This window comes from Trichoderma atroviride, chromosome 6 (genome assembly GCF_020647795.1).
Source record: "Trichoderma atroviride chromosome 6, complete sequence".
NCBI lineage: Eukaryota > Fungi > Ascomycota > Sordariomycetes > Hypocreales > Hypocreaceae > Trichoderma > Trichoderma atroviride.
This window is the reverse complement of record NC_089405.1, coordinates 4025126-4041281: the sequence shown is the minus strand read 5'-3', so window position 1 is coordinate 4041281 and position 16156 is coordinate 4025126. Positions and strand designations below refer to the sequence as shown.

The 16156-nt window shown below is 44.3% G+C and overlaps 5 protein-coding genes across 5 annotated transcripts; 2 read left to right on the top strand and 3 right to left on the bottom strand.

The window, feature by feature from the left end:
* Positions 1-139: 139 nt before the first annotated feature.
* Positions 140-457, bottom strand: TrAtP1_011980 (uncharacterized protein; the record flags this gene model as incomplete). Its single annotated transcript, XM_066115334.1, has 1 exon — positions 140-457. One exon carries the CDS (start codon positions 455-457, stop codon positions 140-142), a length of 318 nt encoding a protein of 105 aa, XP_065971432.1.
* Positions 458-6556: 6099 nt separating this feature from the next.
* TrAtP1_011979 (uncharacterized protein) lies at positions 6557-7805 on the bottom strand (the record flags this gene model as incomplete). Its single annotated transcript, XM_066115333.1, has 3 exons — positions 6557-6577; positions 6639-7509; positions 7573-7805. 3 exons carry the CDS (start codon positions 7803-7805, stop codon positions 6557-6559), a joined length of 1125 nt encoding a protein of 374 aa, XP_065971431.1.
* Positions 7806-8743: 938 nt separating this feature from the next.
* On the top strand, positions 8744-10941 carry TrAtP1_011978 (uncharacterized protein; the record flags this gene model as incomplete). Its single annotated transcript, XM_066115332.1, has 5 exons — positions 8744-9047; positions 9103-9307; positions 9359-9791; positions 9842-10049; positions 10102-10941. 5 exons carry the CDS (start codon positions 8744-8746, stop codon positions 10782-10784), a joined length of 1833 nt encoding a protein of 610 aa, XP_065971430.1. The 3' UTR covers positions 10785-10941.
* Positions 10942-11335: 394 nt separating this feature from the next.
* On the top strand, positions 11336-14319 carry TrAtP1_011977 (uncharacterized protein). The gene is made up of 7 exons (XM_066115331.1): positions 11336-11629; positions 11690-11715; positions 11768-12723; positions 12776-13100; positions 13157-13706; positions 13758-13834; positions 13888-14319. Exons 3-7 carry the CDS (start codon positions 12129-12131, stop codon positions 14105-14107), a joined length of 1767 nt encoding a protein of 588 aa, XP_065971429.1. The 5' UTR covers positions 11336-11629; positions 11690-11715; positions 11768-12128; the 3' UTR covers positions 14108-14319.
* Positions 14320-15189: 870 nt separating this feature from the next.
* TrAtP1_011976 (uncharacterized protein) lies at positions 15190-16135 on the bottom strand (the record flags this gene model as incomplete). The annotated part of the gene is made up of 2 exons (XM_014084980.2): positions 15532-16135; positions 15190-15480 (listed from the first exon to the last, which is right to left on the bottom strand). The coding sequence occupies exons 1-2, from the start codon at positions 15946-15948 to the stop codon at positions 15190-15192; spliced, it is 708 nt and encodes a 235-aa protein (XP_013940455.1). The 5' UTR covers positions 15949-16135.
* Positions 16136-16156: the final 21 nt, after the last annotated feature.

Below are 16156 nucleotides of genomic sequence, written 5' to 3'. Positions count from 1 at the left end.
AGTTACGTATTGCTAAGGTTAATCCATTCCCTCCGATAGATGAAACCAGCACCTCCTAACCCTAACCCTAACCCTAACCCTAACCCTAACCCTAACCCTAACCCTAACCCTAACCCTAACCCTAACCCTAACCCTAACCCTAACCTAAGCTGCCTGACCCTTCCTCCTCCTCCTCCTCCTCCTCCTCACCCCTCTGATCGTCGCTAAATACCGCTCCCCTAGGATCAGGAGCAATGATAATAAACCACGTCATGCCCAAACCATCAGCTCCAATCTTAAATGTGCGTCCGGTTAAGCTAAAGGACAGGGCGGCCTTAAGATGTTTACTAGAGTAAGGAGCCGCCCAATCCTTGAAAGAGATGCCAATGGTAGAGAGTGGATGGCTATTAGTGGCTTTGGAGACGGCTTTATTAGGCTTCCCTAAAATGGCAAGGAAGTCGAGGAAGAAATTCGGCATCAGCTGATCACAGGCATCTCTGTAACTACTATTGTTAACTTTCCTGGACTGGGCGGCGAAGTTGATGGAGTGCTGCTTCTGTATAAATTTAATTGCATCTGGGGCGCTGGATATTGTCTGCTTGACCCTCCGTTGGAACTTTGCGGCTATCGTATCGTATAATAATTGTCAGTTGGTTCTGAAACTGTTTTATTGGTTTCTTTGGGGATGCGGATGAGGTGGCAGAAACTCCTTACCATTAAAATGTGCACCTTCAATACGCATCAGGTTATATGATGGCGCGCTCGCCGAGGCTCTTGTTGCTTCCTTAGGAGGCTCTTCTTCTTTGGCGTCTTCACTAGCTATTGCGTTATAGCTACTGACTTGGTCGTCGCCCTCTTGGTCCTCGCCGCCATTGCTGCTACGCGGCTCTCCTGCATCAAAATGGCTGCCCTCTCGTGCTGGCAGCTGAGAGAAGCGGTTCTCTGTGCGGAAGAACCCGTCTGCTGCGACAGCCCGTTGCTCGGCCTGGGCGTTTGAGGGCGGTGACAAGTCAGCCTCCTGGCCTATGATGAATAGGGGGCCCTTAGCATTTTAGCGGCCTTCTTCTGGATTTTCTTCTGGGCCTTCTGAGTTGCGGGTAGAATCTCTTGAGCTTATAAGTTTAAGCTTATTGCTTATTATCCATCCGCTATCTAAGTTTCTATAAGCACTAATAAATGGGGCTAAGCTGTGGCGTCTGGGAGGGCTGGAAAGCGTTATAGTAATAGGGAAACTTGTCTTTTTTAAAGATTCCATTTTTAATAGTTACTATTAGAGACTATAGACAAGCTGTCTAGCTTATGTTAAAAAGTTTCTTATGAATTTATTAGTAGGAGCTACTTATGTTTATATAGTGTTTTTTAAAGTAAGTGTTCCTTCTCTAGTTCTATTTACTATCACATATGCATATACATATGCTATGCTCTCTCTCCTCTCTCGCTCTCTCTTCTCTACCTCTCTATGTTAACTGCATTTATCTCACATACCTATCAAGTGCTTACTAACTAGCATCGCTGCTGTTATCTCTATCCCTTTTCCTTTAAGCGAGCCCCTACAGACCTAACCCCTATAAACATCACCTAACCCTACCCATTAGTCTAGCCTGTTAAGGTTTTGCCCTTGTCTACTATAACATATTGCATATTAGCAAGTTTTTATTAGCTACTGTAAATGCTAGTCTAATTCTAAGTGCTTAAGACCTAGTTAAGTTTATCTATATGTACATGTATATTATTAGTGTTATTACATGTACTACCTTGCAATAGGCCCGTTAATAGCTTAGGCAGGCAGCTTCTTTCTTAGAGCTTTTGCTAGTGTTTATGTTACTAGGGCCTTTATTATCATAGCCCTTGGAACTACTATATTAAAGTGGGTCCTGGCAGGGCTTTGGATTACTTCTATTCTAATATTTCTAAGCAGTAGTAGGACCACAAGCTTGTTAAGATCCCTACTGTCATTTAGCAAGGATAAGGTGCGAATGCGTGTTACATAGTAGTTAGCATGGGGAATCTTATATATCTTTAGTGGATGTGGATTAGACCTTATGCTTCCTTTAGGGGAGGGCTCCTGTGGCTGTAGGATAAGAGGATTTAAGATGGCCGCCGGGGTGGGTTTGGCCTGTGGTGTTAACTAAATATTTCCTAGGCCGCTCTCCTTGCCGCTAGCCCCTACTCCACCTCCGCTGTTATTCACATTAATATCCATAATCACATCTCTGTCTCTAGACATGGCCAGTTCTCTATTCTCACTAAGGCGCTAATCCCCTGGCTTTCCGGACGGTTAACGCAATCTGCTTAAATTACATATATTACCCCCCTTCTCCATAACCCAATTCTTGATTATCTGCTCCAGCATGTGCTTAAGCCTTGTGAATGCTGCTAGTTCTTTTACCTAGACATTCCAGCTAATCTCTTAAATACTAGATATCTGCTTAACTAGCGTTAACACTCCCTTTTTAATAGTAATCTCTTAACCTTTAACGCCCATGTTACTAGCGTCATAGCCCTATTATTACTAACAACTAGCCATCCATCCAGGGTAAATACTAGGGCCTAGGCTACGCTAGACAATTTCTAACATACCTTACTATAAGCTATTATTATTAAACCAGCTGTTATAAGCCGCGCTACCAGCTTTATCTCCTACCAGCAACTCTCCAAGGGTTAAGCCACTAATTAGGTAATCTAGGTCATCCTATTAGCTTAGCGCAAGTTTAAGGACATCTTATTCTAGTCTAATAAACATTTACATAATATTAGCAGTAGCAGCACTACTATAAGCATCCCTAAACACTAGTTCTAGGTCCTTATAAAGGGGCAGCTTATTATTACCAGTATATTTAATATTAAATAGGCAGGGGTTTACCTAGGCTATAATATAGCTTATAATTTAGCTAAGCGCCTTCCTATTGGTCTTCCTAATCTTAAGCATTAGCTTTAAATAAATAAATAGGGGCTAGCTAGCCCTCTTAATACCTTTTATAAGCTGCAGGAGCTGTTTATTACTGAGCCTAGCTAGAAGGAAACCTTTATTGCCTGGCGGCCTGCCCTTCTTTTGCCTCTCTGGCACCCTAGCCTTTACCTTAGCCTTTACCACAGCTGTAAGAACTTCCTCCCCTTACTAGGAGAGGACACAACCAACTTCGGCCTTAGTGTAGCCATAAGGTAGCAGGTTTGCAAGTGCCTCCCAGTTATCTAGAAGGATAACATCTAACAGCACCTAGTTACCATAGCATGTATTAACCTCCTAGTTAAGGCAAGCTAGCATATTAAGCACTAGTTAAAATTGTAATATTTAAAACTATAAAATAAGTTAGCATTAAAACAGGTATAGAACATATACCTTGCAAAAAGTCCACGCTTCTAGCCTTAAGTAGAGAATAATACTTAGTTTAGGGGCCTTAACCTATATAGTTAAGCTATTAACTTATAATATTAATCCACTTTAAAGCATTAAAAGTCTTTTTACTAATAACTATCCTGCACTATAACATAGTAAAAGGGCTTTATAGTTTATTCCTTATAATAATTAATAGGCGGCAAGATAGCTTAGTTGCATTTTCCTTATCTAGCTAAAGGGCAGCCCTGAGTTTTTTTATAATATTATATATATCTTCCTTATTAATAATATTACTACTTAAGTTACTATAAATTACTATTAACTGCATTTATATCTAGCTATCTTAATTAGCTAGCTTTAACTCTTGCCTATTTATATAAAGCCAGAGCTATATATAACTCAAAAGTATATTTATAAAGGTATTTAAAGACTTATTATTATATAAACTACCTTATAAGGTAGGGTATAACCAGAAGTATTCCACAGCTTTATACCTTTATTATAGATCTTATAAGTCTACTATTTTTCGCTGCTATTGCTTGCACCTAGGGCTTAATAGGCCGCCTTTAGGCAGTGCTGCCTGTTAAGCAACTCAGCAAGCTTATTAATAACCTTAGCCTATGCATAAAAGTCAAGGGGCTTAGAGCTTTATTTCTAGCTAGTAGTCTAACCTCCTCCTAGGCTAATAATAGGGTCCCCTGCTAAGTGCGCGCTTTTATAAAAATGGGCCTTAATTACATTAACAGCCTTTGCGCTGCAGGTAACCTTTATATAATTTTCTTAGTCTAGCCTACTAAAGCCCCTATTAATAAAACTTTAGCGCAGCTTATTTATATGGTCTTTGTCCACCAGTTAGTTTTTCCCTTTACTCTAACACATAAATAGGATATCCAGCAGAAGCTTTACAACTGCAAGCAAATACAAGCTTGCTAATATTCAGGCGGATAAGAGCTCTTTAATTACAATGTGTTTATAAAAGTCTATCACATCTAAAGACACACTAGCATAGCTTTTATTACCACCTTTCTAATACTTCTTCAGCGGCCTTATCTTATTATTAATGCAACTGCTTATTAATAACTGCTTTATAGCACTAGTTAGTAAGAAATCTTATTAGCTTTTATTCACAAATACCACGCTTAAGTCTATAGCTATATAGCTAACTATATTCTTAAGCAGTTATAAAGAAAAAAGAATTGCTTTTAACTCTTTAAACCAAGTGGAGCAGGCTTTATAATTACTAGCTTACGCATCTATCTCTAGAGATAGAAAAATAACACAGCCATTTACCTGCAGCTAGCACATCTAACTCTAGAGATAAAAAACTAGCACAACCATTTACATACTAACATAAGAATCTATCTCCAAAAACAGATTACTAGCACACTATTTTATATGTAACTAACAGGTTTATCTCAAAAAACAAAAAGCCACAGCTAATTTAAATATAACTAATATATCTATCTTCAAAAATAAAAAGCTAGCATACTATTTTACATATAGCTAATAAATCTATCTCCAGAGATAAAGAGCTAGCATAGCCATTTTAAATATAACTAAGGCATCTATCTCTAGAGACAGAAAGCTAGTATACTATTTTACATGTAGCTAATACATCTGTCTCTAGAGATAAAGAGCTAGCATAGCCATTTTATATGTAGCTAATAAGTCTATCTTTAAAGATAAAAAACTTACATAATTAGTTAATATGCAGCTAATAAATCTATCTCCGGAGATAAAGAAATTTTAATATAAATAGCTTAAGTATAGCTAATACATTTATCTCCAGAGACAAAATATAAGTGCCTAACCCTACCTTAACAAGTCAGGCCCCTGGGGTATAATATAAAATTAAGATTATAACACGCTCTACACTTCTACTATCTAGTAATATTATTTATTATTACTTATATTGCCTATTAAGTTTCTTAACCGCTTTACTAATATAAACCTAAAATCATTTACTAGGTTTATCCCTTGGGAATCTACCTTATACTAACTATCTAGTGTACAGTTCATCACATTTAATCTATTTATGTGTAATTATAGTCATGGTAGTAATTACTTATAGTAATCACTGGGGTGGTGTTAGTAAGCGCAGGAGTAATTACTTATAGTGCAGTGATTACTTCCTTCTAGTTGGTTGTTTGGAACATTATATATCCTTTCCGAGGCCTGCTGGTGCGACCAAGTGTTGTTGGGTTGTGACATTATAAGATAAGAATGCAACTCTAGGAGTGTATTTTTATTAGGTACTATAAGACTTACACTAGTAATAACTAAAAGAATAACTTACTATATAAGAATATTTATTACACTTATAGATAGAACTTAGATAGTTAGTTATTAATATAGCACTTTTAGATAATAACTAGATTAGTTATTTATAACCTTATTAGCTATGTGATTATATTACTTATTAGATCCCTTGCATTTCTTTACTAATATAAACTAACGCCTTAGTTTATAGATTAGGAACCTACCCTATACCTAGGTATAATAATATAGGTCAGGACATCACAGGAATTTACCTTATGCTAACTATCTAGTGTATAATTTATTATAGTTTATCCTTAACCTTGGTCTTAAGGCTCCTGTAATATACTTCTCTCTTGCTATCTTTGGTCTAGTTAACCTAGGTCAAGAGTTATATGAATATGGTTATGTGTTTGGACAAAGGTCCTTTTTGCTTAATTAGACAAAGGTTGCATTCTGCTTCCTGCTCCTTGTTTGATGTTCCGAATGATTTTTTGAGCTGATCGCGGAAGTCTTGGTGGGATTTGAAGACTTCTTGGGTTTGGTTCTTCCAATCTTTTGAAGCGTTTTTCTCGAAGTCTTGCATAATGGGTCGTGACCATTCTTCGGCTACTCCGGTGCGGCAGGTGATTGCGAAGATGGTTTTGTCTTTGTTATCCTCCAAGGTGTCCGGGAAGTATCCGAATTAGATAGTGAGCTCTGTGAAATATTTTCCTATCTTTTTTGGTTCTCTGTTATAGGAGTTGGGGCGCTTGGATTGTAAGACCTTGCCCTTCTCTTTTTTCTTGGTCCTGAGTATGGCGATTTCGGCTTCAAGGGCCAGAATTTTCTCTTGCTATTGCTTAGTTATAATCTCTTGTAGAATTAGTATTTTACTAGGTTAAGCTATATATTTTGCTTTTTTGGATGAGGTACAAGCTGGGCTAGATTCTAAATAAACTATCTTAATATTACTAGTACTTTGCTTTGAACTAAATACTTCTTCTATTTCTTCAAGGGATTTACCTGATGTCTATTGGTAATCAATTAGTTGGCAGTTTATATATATACCAATTGTTGAACTTACCTCGCGAAGTATGAAAAAAGAATAAACTACCAGAGAGAAATTAAAGATTGAAAACATAAGGAATGTCTTCCAGCCGAGATTGTTAATAGCATGTGGCGTGATTTGCGAAAGCATGAAGTTGAACAACCATTGTGCAGCAGCTCCGGTTGCGATTCCAAATTCCCTAGTGCGAGTTGGGAATATCTCACCTAGATAAAGCCAAGACACGGGGCCCCAGGACAAATTGTAAGATGCGGCCTCGCAGTATACCATGATGATCGCGGCGATAGACGAGCCGGTTATCTGACCGGTGGGTGGGGCCTTCGCAACAATGATGGCAATAATGAGCATTAGGATGCCCATCGCTGCCGCACCGCCCATGAAAGCTGTCTTTCGCCCAATCCTTCCGACGACAAAGATGCAGAAAACAGATACGGAGACAACTTTGACAACCCCGAAAAACCCCGTGACAAACAGAGAGGAGTTGCCCGCGCCGACAGCGGCGAAGATTTGCGGAGCATAGTACGCAAGGGATGTGTTCCCAGTAAGCTGGACACCGAGCTGCATGCTGATAATGACGGAGACACGGAACCGATTTACTGGCAGTAGAAGCTCCTTCCACGAGACGCCTTCGGTAAGGCGGGACTCCTCGTCAAGACTAGAGCGGATCTCCTCAAATTCGGCCTGTACCTCAGGACTATCACCGCCGCGAACCCAGATAAGATTGGCCAAGGCCTCTTCGTTTCGTCCCTGCTTTGCTAGCCATCGGACAGATTCCTTCACGAGGAGCATGCCCAGGCCGATGAGACCACCCGGAACGAGTTGGAGTCCAATAGGGATCTGCCATTGCAGGGTGCTGGACGGAACACGGGTCTGGACTGCGTAATTGACCCTATAGATAGGTATAAGCGCCGTACACTCAGGCCTTTGAAACAGAGAGATTGGGTGGCCATACCAGTAGCTGACACACACGCCAAGGGCAAAGAATAGCTGGAAGCAGGATCCAAGCTGACCGCGCATGTTCTTAGGTGCCATTTCGGCAGAATACATAGGCACTAGGACGGTAGCGGCGCCCACGCCAAACCCGGAAATGACTCTACCGGTGTAGAAAGCACCGATGGAGTGTGTGTTGACGACCTGGAGGATTCCGCCGAGGCTGAAGATGGACGAAGCTAGGACGATGGACATGCGTCGTCCGTAATGGGCAGTGAATGGCCATGTCAGAAAACAACCAAAGAACGCGCCAGCCTGAAGGATAGAGACACAGTTTGAGTTGATGCTTGTCGACTCAGCCTTGGTATATCCGAAATCATTTTGAAAGGCCGACAGTGTCAAGACACCACCTAACGGACTCAACAAACTGGATATGCGATAATGTGTCAAGGCTAACTAACCAACAATTCCAGTGTCATAAGCGAACAAAAAAGACCTGTATTGGATTTGTAAGAGCGTCGTTCTGGAGTTTATGTGAGCTTGAGACGGTGGATGAACACATACCCGATGCAGCAAAGCGACACAAGATAGATGGCACGGAAGTTGCCCAGCGAATAAGTAAAAGCCATAATGTTGGTTTGAGAAGCAAATCTCCAGCTCAAGACGAACCCAGTTGATCGCATGGGAGATGGAGGGAGATATGTAACATCTTATTAGAGTTTTGACTCTCGTCCCATGGGGCCCCAGATTGTGTCAAATGGAGCCCCAGATTGTGTCAAATGGAGCCCAAATTGTGTCAAATGGATGGAGTCTAGAATCTGGGGAAGGTGTACGATTCAGGTGAGCCCGATATCCGAGCATTGACTTTAGCTTCGGAGATCTCGCCAGCTACACGGCACTTTCGTCCACAAATGCCCCCACGTGGGGCTGGTAAAGAACTAAACAGCTCCATCGGATATCGCGCGATATCCGACAGCATGTCGGCCTGGAAGCATTGGAAGAAAGCTCTTTCAATGGCGTGACTAGGTATTATGTGAAGATTAAAAAAAAAAGAAAAGGATAGGGCACTCCGAAAGGGGTATATAATATGATCAAGACATGCAAAAGCGGGTGTTTTCCACAACTTTCCCCTCAACTTATCGTGTCATCGCGACCTCCTTTCTACGGTGTGACAGGACTCAGTGCAGAATACCATGGCATCAACCGCGACCGAAACCAAAAGGCCGAATTTCCTAATCATCCTCGCGGATGACCTGGGATTCTCAGACCCCGCATGTTTTGGCGGAGAAATCAGAACGCCCAACATTGACCGCCTAGCAGAGGAAGGCGTTCGGTTCACAAACTTTCATGCCGCAGCAGCATGTTCGCCTACGAGAGCCATGATCATGACTGGCACCGACCACCACATTGCCGGTCTGGGGAACTTGGTCGAGTGGTCAAGGGCTTCAGCTCAAGCTGCTGGGAAGGGCAAGGTGGTATCCACCGCACCCCAGCGTGGTTAGTAGCTCATTGTCGTTTCCATAAACAGAAATGTACTGACCCGGTATTGTAGGAATGCCGGGCTACGAAGGTTATTTGAATGAGAAAGTGGTGGCTCTTCCCGAGATTTTGCAACTGGGTGGCTATGAAACCTTCATGTCTGGAAAATGGCATTTGGGCATGACTAAGGAGCGCTCACCCACCGCGCGCGGCTTCGAGCGTTCTGTCGGAATGCTTGCGGGATGCTGCAACCATTATGCCTATCAGCCGCCAGGGTCGTATGTCTGACTTTCGCTACTCCCGCTTCCCACTTGGCTAATCCCCTCTAGGGAGAATGATATGCCTGGTTTCATGCAGACCTCACATATTGCTGTACACCTCGAGGACAATGAATACCTCAAAAGCCTGCCAAACAACTGGTATTCATCGGACTACTATACCGAAAAGATGGTAGGATATTTGAAAGATCGTGCAGAACGGAAGGACGAGAGGCCGTTCTTTGGATATCTTGCGTTCACAGCGCCCCACTGGCCGTTGCAGGCTCCTCAGGAGCTGATTCAGCACTACCGAGGCCAATACAAGGATGGACCCGAAGCCCTGCGACAGAGCAGGATGAAGCGAATGATCGAATTGGGACTAATGGACCCCAATACCCAGCCACACCCGGTCGTTGCGGACGAGGTTACAGAATGGGAAAACATGACCGAGGAGGAGCAGGCCAAGAGCTCAAGAAGCATGGAGGCCTTTTCCGGCATGGTCGAGGTAACTACCTGTTTGAGTTCTTACTGAAACCGTCAGCTAATCTTGCCTAGTCCATGGATATGAACATCGGCAAGGTACTGGACGAGCTAGAGAAGCAAGGAGAGCTTGATAACACCTTTGTGATCTTTCTCAGCGACAACGGCGCAGAGGGCGCGGCATATGAGGCATATCCAATGATTCGCGGTCCACTTCTCGAGCATCTCGAGAAGTATTACGACAACAGCCTCGAGAACATTGGAAATGCCAACTCCTTTGTCTGTAAGTGGCCTACTCGCATTGCGTGTCCTCTTCTCTATCTAACCATTCCAAGGGTACGGTCCACGGTGGGCAATGGCCTCCACGGCGCCATCTCGTCTATACAAAGCATACCCGACTGAGGGTGGGGTTCGCGTGCCTGCTGTCGTGCGTTATCCGAAATTCAAGAAAGAGGGAATCTCGGACATATTTGCCACCGTCATGGATTTGGGACCAACTATTCTTGAGATGGCTGGCCTGACCCACCCGGCACCGGAGTGGAAAGGCCGAAAAGTGGTCGACATGAGAGGCAGGTCCATGACCAAATGGTTCAACGGAAAAGACGAGACTGTTCATGAGAAAGATTTCGTCCAAGGGTGGGAGCTTCTCGGCCGTGGTGCTATCAGAAAGGGAGACTGGAAGGCAGTTTTCATCCCCAAGCCAAAGGGTACCGACAAGTGGCAACTATACAACCTGGAAAAAGACCCAGGCGAGGTCAATGATCTTGCTGAGCAAGAGCCAGAAATCCTAAAGACACTACTTGTGCTGTGGGATCAGTACGTATTAGAGAACGGCGTCATTCCAATGCAGCCCGAGTTAGGCGAGTATGTCGAGGCTCTAGAGGAACAGATGACGGAACAGGGTTGGATGGAGTACGAGTTCTGGCATCCGGGTGCGATTCAAAACCCAGAGAAGTTCATTAAGAAGCCACCAAGGTTCCCGAGTCAACGTCCGCAGAAGGCTGCTTGGATGGATTAGCTATCAAGCTCGGGAACTAGGGCTGTCAAATGATGCCAAGATACAATGATTCTCTCACTAGCCAAACCTAACTGTATACTTTAACGGCAATAAATCAACCGGTGCTAGGTCAGCGGTCCAAAGTATGCATCGAACAATGGCTTTTCACGGCTTGTAGACAGTTATAGTTCCTTTTTAGAATAATACTTGTTTCAGCGCCCTAGGTCGCGAGAAAGTCTCCTAGAGCAGCGTAAAATACCTTCGAAAAGATACCACGGTAGATGAAAAAGCCTGCTAAATATAGAGAGGTCGCTTATAGCTGCCAAAGGTAAAGCATAAAGCAAGTATCCAGCCCTTCACTCGAGACAAGGTCAGACCTTAATCCTAGTGCAGTGTGTACAAGAGGCGTACCTGCGGAATCTGACGCACTAACCTTATCTGCAGGTTACTAATGCTGGTACTAAAAGTAGTATTTTTAGTTCTGGCCGGTGCATTTCGATGATGCTGCTATGGTTTTTGGTTGTTTTTTTCGGGTGGTTGTCCTTCTCTCCTCCTTAGTAGCAGGATCGATCCGATCACTAATATCTTCTTTCGCTCCTACCTTGGAATGGCGGCCTTAGCTTATCCCTTATTAAAGATGGCCTTAACCACTTGAAAAGGAGTTAGATCTATACAAAATCAAACCGGGGAGGGCCAGACACGTGACTTCCAGATATCCTCCATGTCATCTGACTGTCACTAGTGCAATCCCTATCCTCTCGCGACACGATTTAGTTTCTGATATACGCCAGCTCAGCACCGAGATAGCGTGTGCGCTCGAGAAACTGCATACGCAATTTTCAATGATAGACTAGGAATCATGGCTAGTAAGAAAACACGTCTACTCGTTTCTTATGCATGGGAAACCACGACTGACAAATTTGGAGGTTGCGTCACTTGCCGCCAGAGAAAAGTCAGTTTGAACACCAAAGGCCTACCGGATATGGAGTCTGACGAGTCTGTAGGTCAAATGTGATGGAAGACCGGGGCTGTGTCGCCGCTGTGAAAAATTGGGCATTCAGTGTCTATCGAGAGGTTGGCTGTAGTCTTTCCACGGAATGTGCTGAGAATAACTAATCACAGCAGGGTCGCCCCTCTCTCCACAAAGCACAGACTCGGTAGCACGGGCCTCGAATTTAACTCAGGCTGGCCACAAGCGTCTGCGGATTCCAATCGCGTGCGAGACATGTCGAAAGAAGAAGCTCAAGTGCGACGCTCAGAAACCCGCATGCTCCTTTTGTGTGCGGAAACAATCGCAATGCCTATATGTGACAGCTGGTCGGCGATGGGGCGAACTAGACAGCAAGATCTCGCCGGGCCTGGGATATGCACCTTCAGAGAGCTCAGAACAAGCCGCCGAGCTGCCAAGGAACTCACCCATCAGCCATGATACGGCTGAGGCGGGGGGAGACGACTTTCTTCTCTAGCCATGCTGCAGAAGAACAGTTCTCCAGGTCTCCGGGAAGAGTCAGTCAGTCTGATGTATCGGCATCAGAAAGAGGTTCTGAGAGGCGGGCGAATGAAATGAGTGTGAACTCTGCCCAGAGCCCACGATCGGCTCCATCCGAGCCACAAATGCGCACGTTGGGAATTCCTTCGGGCCCAGAACTGCTACCATACCTGGATTCTCTCTTGGAAAATGTCCACCCAATCAGCTGTAACAACTTTTTGCATCCAGGCTACTTGTGTGAAGGCCTTGACCGAGCATCGGCCTTGCTACTGCTGGCTATTTGTGCTTCGTCATCCAAATTTCTTCCTGGTTCCAGCAGCCGTGGGAACGGACTGAAATGGGCAGCAGAAGCGAGGAGCTTGATCATGAGCAACTTTGACCACATTTCAACGTTGACCATCTCAGCGGTGCAATTTCTTGTTTTGCACGAGATGCACGAAGGAGAATATACCTCCGCATGGAATTTAGTTGGTATGGTGCCAAACTGCCTCGAGTCATCGTTGAAGTGGCACTGACATTTTAGGAATCGCTACTCGAATGTCGATGCAGCTACAGCTCTATGAGCCCAACTCACCGGGGACATTTCTGCAGCAGGAGTGCCGGCGTCGCCTAATGTGGGCGGTGCTGGTATCTGATCTCCTTTTCGAAAGCAACAGTCGTATCGACCTAGAACTGCTGATGGATGTACCCTTACCGTGCAATCTATGGAGCTTCACCCAGGGACAGCCTTGCAGGACTCTGACTCTTCGTCAACTTCGCGGCGTGGTTGAAGATGAGGCAATAAAGCAGTCCTCCAATCACTGTGCATACCTGATTAACATTCTGGTGATTCGGCGCAAAATTTTAACGTGTGTCCACTTCTTATATGATCCTGCTCTTAGTCGTTTACATCTAACTGTAATAGTTACATTCAAGAAGCCCGGGACTCAAAGATGGACTTGCCTTGGCTTCCAGGGTCTTACTTCTCCATGCTATGTGAAGAGTTAGAAATATGGAGGCGCAACCTACCTGCTAACTATGCTTTTGTTGAGCGTTACATGTACACTTTCAGAGTCAGCCGGCATCTCGATATCTTTCTCATGATCCATGCGTATTATCACCAATGCTGTATCATTCTATTTGGCGCCTTCGTTCCCGAAGATGTAGGCTCAAAACTTCAACGCTCTGTGGCGCAAATTCCTCCCGAGTTCATCCAGACTTGTTCAGATCGGTATGTCTCACATGCTAGAGATATTCCGTTCCTGATACAGAAGGTCTTAAAAGTCGAGCCGGATCATCTGTTCCGTGATCCGTGGCTCGGTCTTTGTATCTGGGATTCGACATCTGCTCTGCTCGCGTCAACTAGGTGGCAAGAAAATAGGAATTCTTACAGGGATGATATCACGGAGTTAGTGAAGTTGAATCTGCGAGCTCTGGAAAACTCTATGCCAATTATAGTCCTGGCTAAGAAAGTCGTGGGTGATGCCAGGCCACCTGATTAGTCCTTCATTGCTAACGCATTCCAGCATGGATTTTGTTGCGCTGCCGCCAGAGCTTATGACATCGAGATTCCCAAGGAGCTTTCTGTGGAGGATATGGAACGGTATAGTCTACTTTGTTGCACTTTCTTTTTCGAGGTTCTTATACCATTAATAGGGCACCATTCGAGCCAGGGCCGCTTAATGCAGCTGATGGGATATCTCGACGATATCCGTTCTTTTCCACTATGAAATCTCAGGATTCACCCGAATGGGACCAATTATTTCATGCTACTAACGTCGGCAATTACGCAGCTCCTACACGGCCATCTGTATCGACCCCCCTCTCGACCTCTACATTCAATTCCCAGACTAGGTTCATTAACATTTCAACCTAACCAGACTCTATCGATTACTGAAGAGCTTTCCTACTTACACACTCCCAGTATGCCAATGTTGGCCTCCTGGCCTATGGATGATTTCCAGTGGTGGCAAATCCAAGATCCAGATATGGATCCAGTAGCAGTAGCAGCAATTACTGGCCTTATACCTTCTATCCCAGCAGATTAACAACTACTTTATTACTAATATAATAACTGTTATAACTTAACTTTTAATAACTAGAATATAATATATAAGTGTTAGGTCGTAACAGTAATTCTTAAAAAATAACTTACTTCTAAACACAACTAGGTGATAGCGAGGTAGAGATTATCATCCCCGTATCGCCGCCGAGACAATCAGCCACTTCTCAACGCAGTCGCCGTCGAACTGAGACCGCTACGGTAGCATCGAGAGAATATGATGCGCCTACGGCTGTGAACCGTCCCGCAGTCGTCGAGGGTACGGCAATGACACAGGCATCCTCCGCAGCACTTGATTCACAATTGAGGCACTTGATTCACAATTAAGGAAGGACAAAGCGGAGCGGCGGCGGCGGCGGCGACCAATTGCCAGAGCCACCTCTAGCAAAACAGCCAAGGGCAAGAAGCACGCGATTGCTGAAAGCGGGCATTCGTCGGACAGCCTTCGCGGAGCAAAGTGAGCGTTGTGTTATGCTGATGAAATTGATGAAAGCTCAAATGCAGATGAGGGCCAGTGCTGTAAAAGAAGGGTCACGGGTGAGCAGGCTCGTGTGGAGCAATTTCGTCGAACATTATCAACACCGCCGCCACCATCAATTTCAGATGGGGAAAAAAGGCTACCTAACGATAGCGACTATGAGGCAACCATGAAGTTGTCGATCCACCCGAATACAAATAGTGCAGAGCATCATCACGAGGCGAAGAAGACATGCCAGAACAGAAGGGCTGCCGATGAGTGCATGAACCAAGTGGCTTGAGGCCTCTCACGATGAGACTCTTCGGAGCGAATGGCCTATACAAAGTCTCGAAAGATGAATGGCCACTTCTCGTGCAGTTGGCTAACGCTTTTCTTGAATTGAAGATAGTCTGTAAGACTAGGTACTACTAGGTGTTCCCTAATCCCTGTCTTCAGAAATCATCTGCGTTAACAAATCAAAATCGTCCACCTCGCCTTCCAGTGCGACAGATGGCCCTAGTCTCTGGTAGAATGGAAATTCAAATTCAGATGGATAAAACCCCGCATATTCCCAATCGATGATGGCCTTGATCTTAAGCGTGCCTGGATCAACTATAACATTGTTCATAGAGAGATCGTTGTGACAAAACACAAGGTCTTGCTGCTTCCGCCGACGCATTCTCCAAGGTTGTCCATTGGACTTCCGCATAATACGATATGGTGGAAAGACCTGACAGTGAGTTAGCCTGGCTTATAAGAAATGTTCCAAATGCATGAGTACCATCTTATCTGGCCCACCCCAAGTGTCAGAGGTAAGTTTCTTCAGTGTGAGTACATGACATTGTAGCTCTTTTGAAACAGCGGCTTGGCTCTCAGCATCCAGATCGTTCATTCCAACTCCATCCACATATTCAGTAATTAGTAAGTATGATGCGCTGTTATCCTTAAAGCAGCCAAGTAATTTTGGGAGAGGGTTACCAGTTTCAGCAAGAAACTGAAGGCATGCACCCTCATTAAGGATGCGCTCCGTGCTAAATAAAGGAACATGCATATAACCATTCTGTTTTTGCCATTCGCAGGACCGAAGGCTTCGCTTAACCCAGGTGCTGCCAATTCGGAAGTACTTTCTCTCAGGCGAGATACCAATACAATGCTTTTCCCGTTTTTCATTCAGTTCGCTGTTAGTTGGTGGGGCCATCTTGACGCCAATGTGAGGTAGATTAATGAAGACAGAGTATTGATGGAAAAGCCATTCTGGAACTGATGTGCAGAATTGCTTGGAGGAAAGGCCACAAGGTTCGCTTACGTTTTTCAGCTGATTTCTGTACTTTGAGCCCTAGCACACTGCACCAAACGTTTGCCCTGTATGGTGCGTTTGCCCGCTGTGTGGTGCATTTTGTATAGTC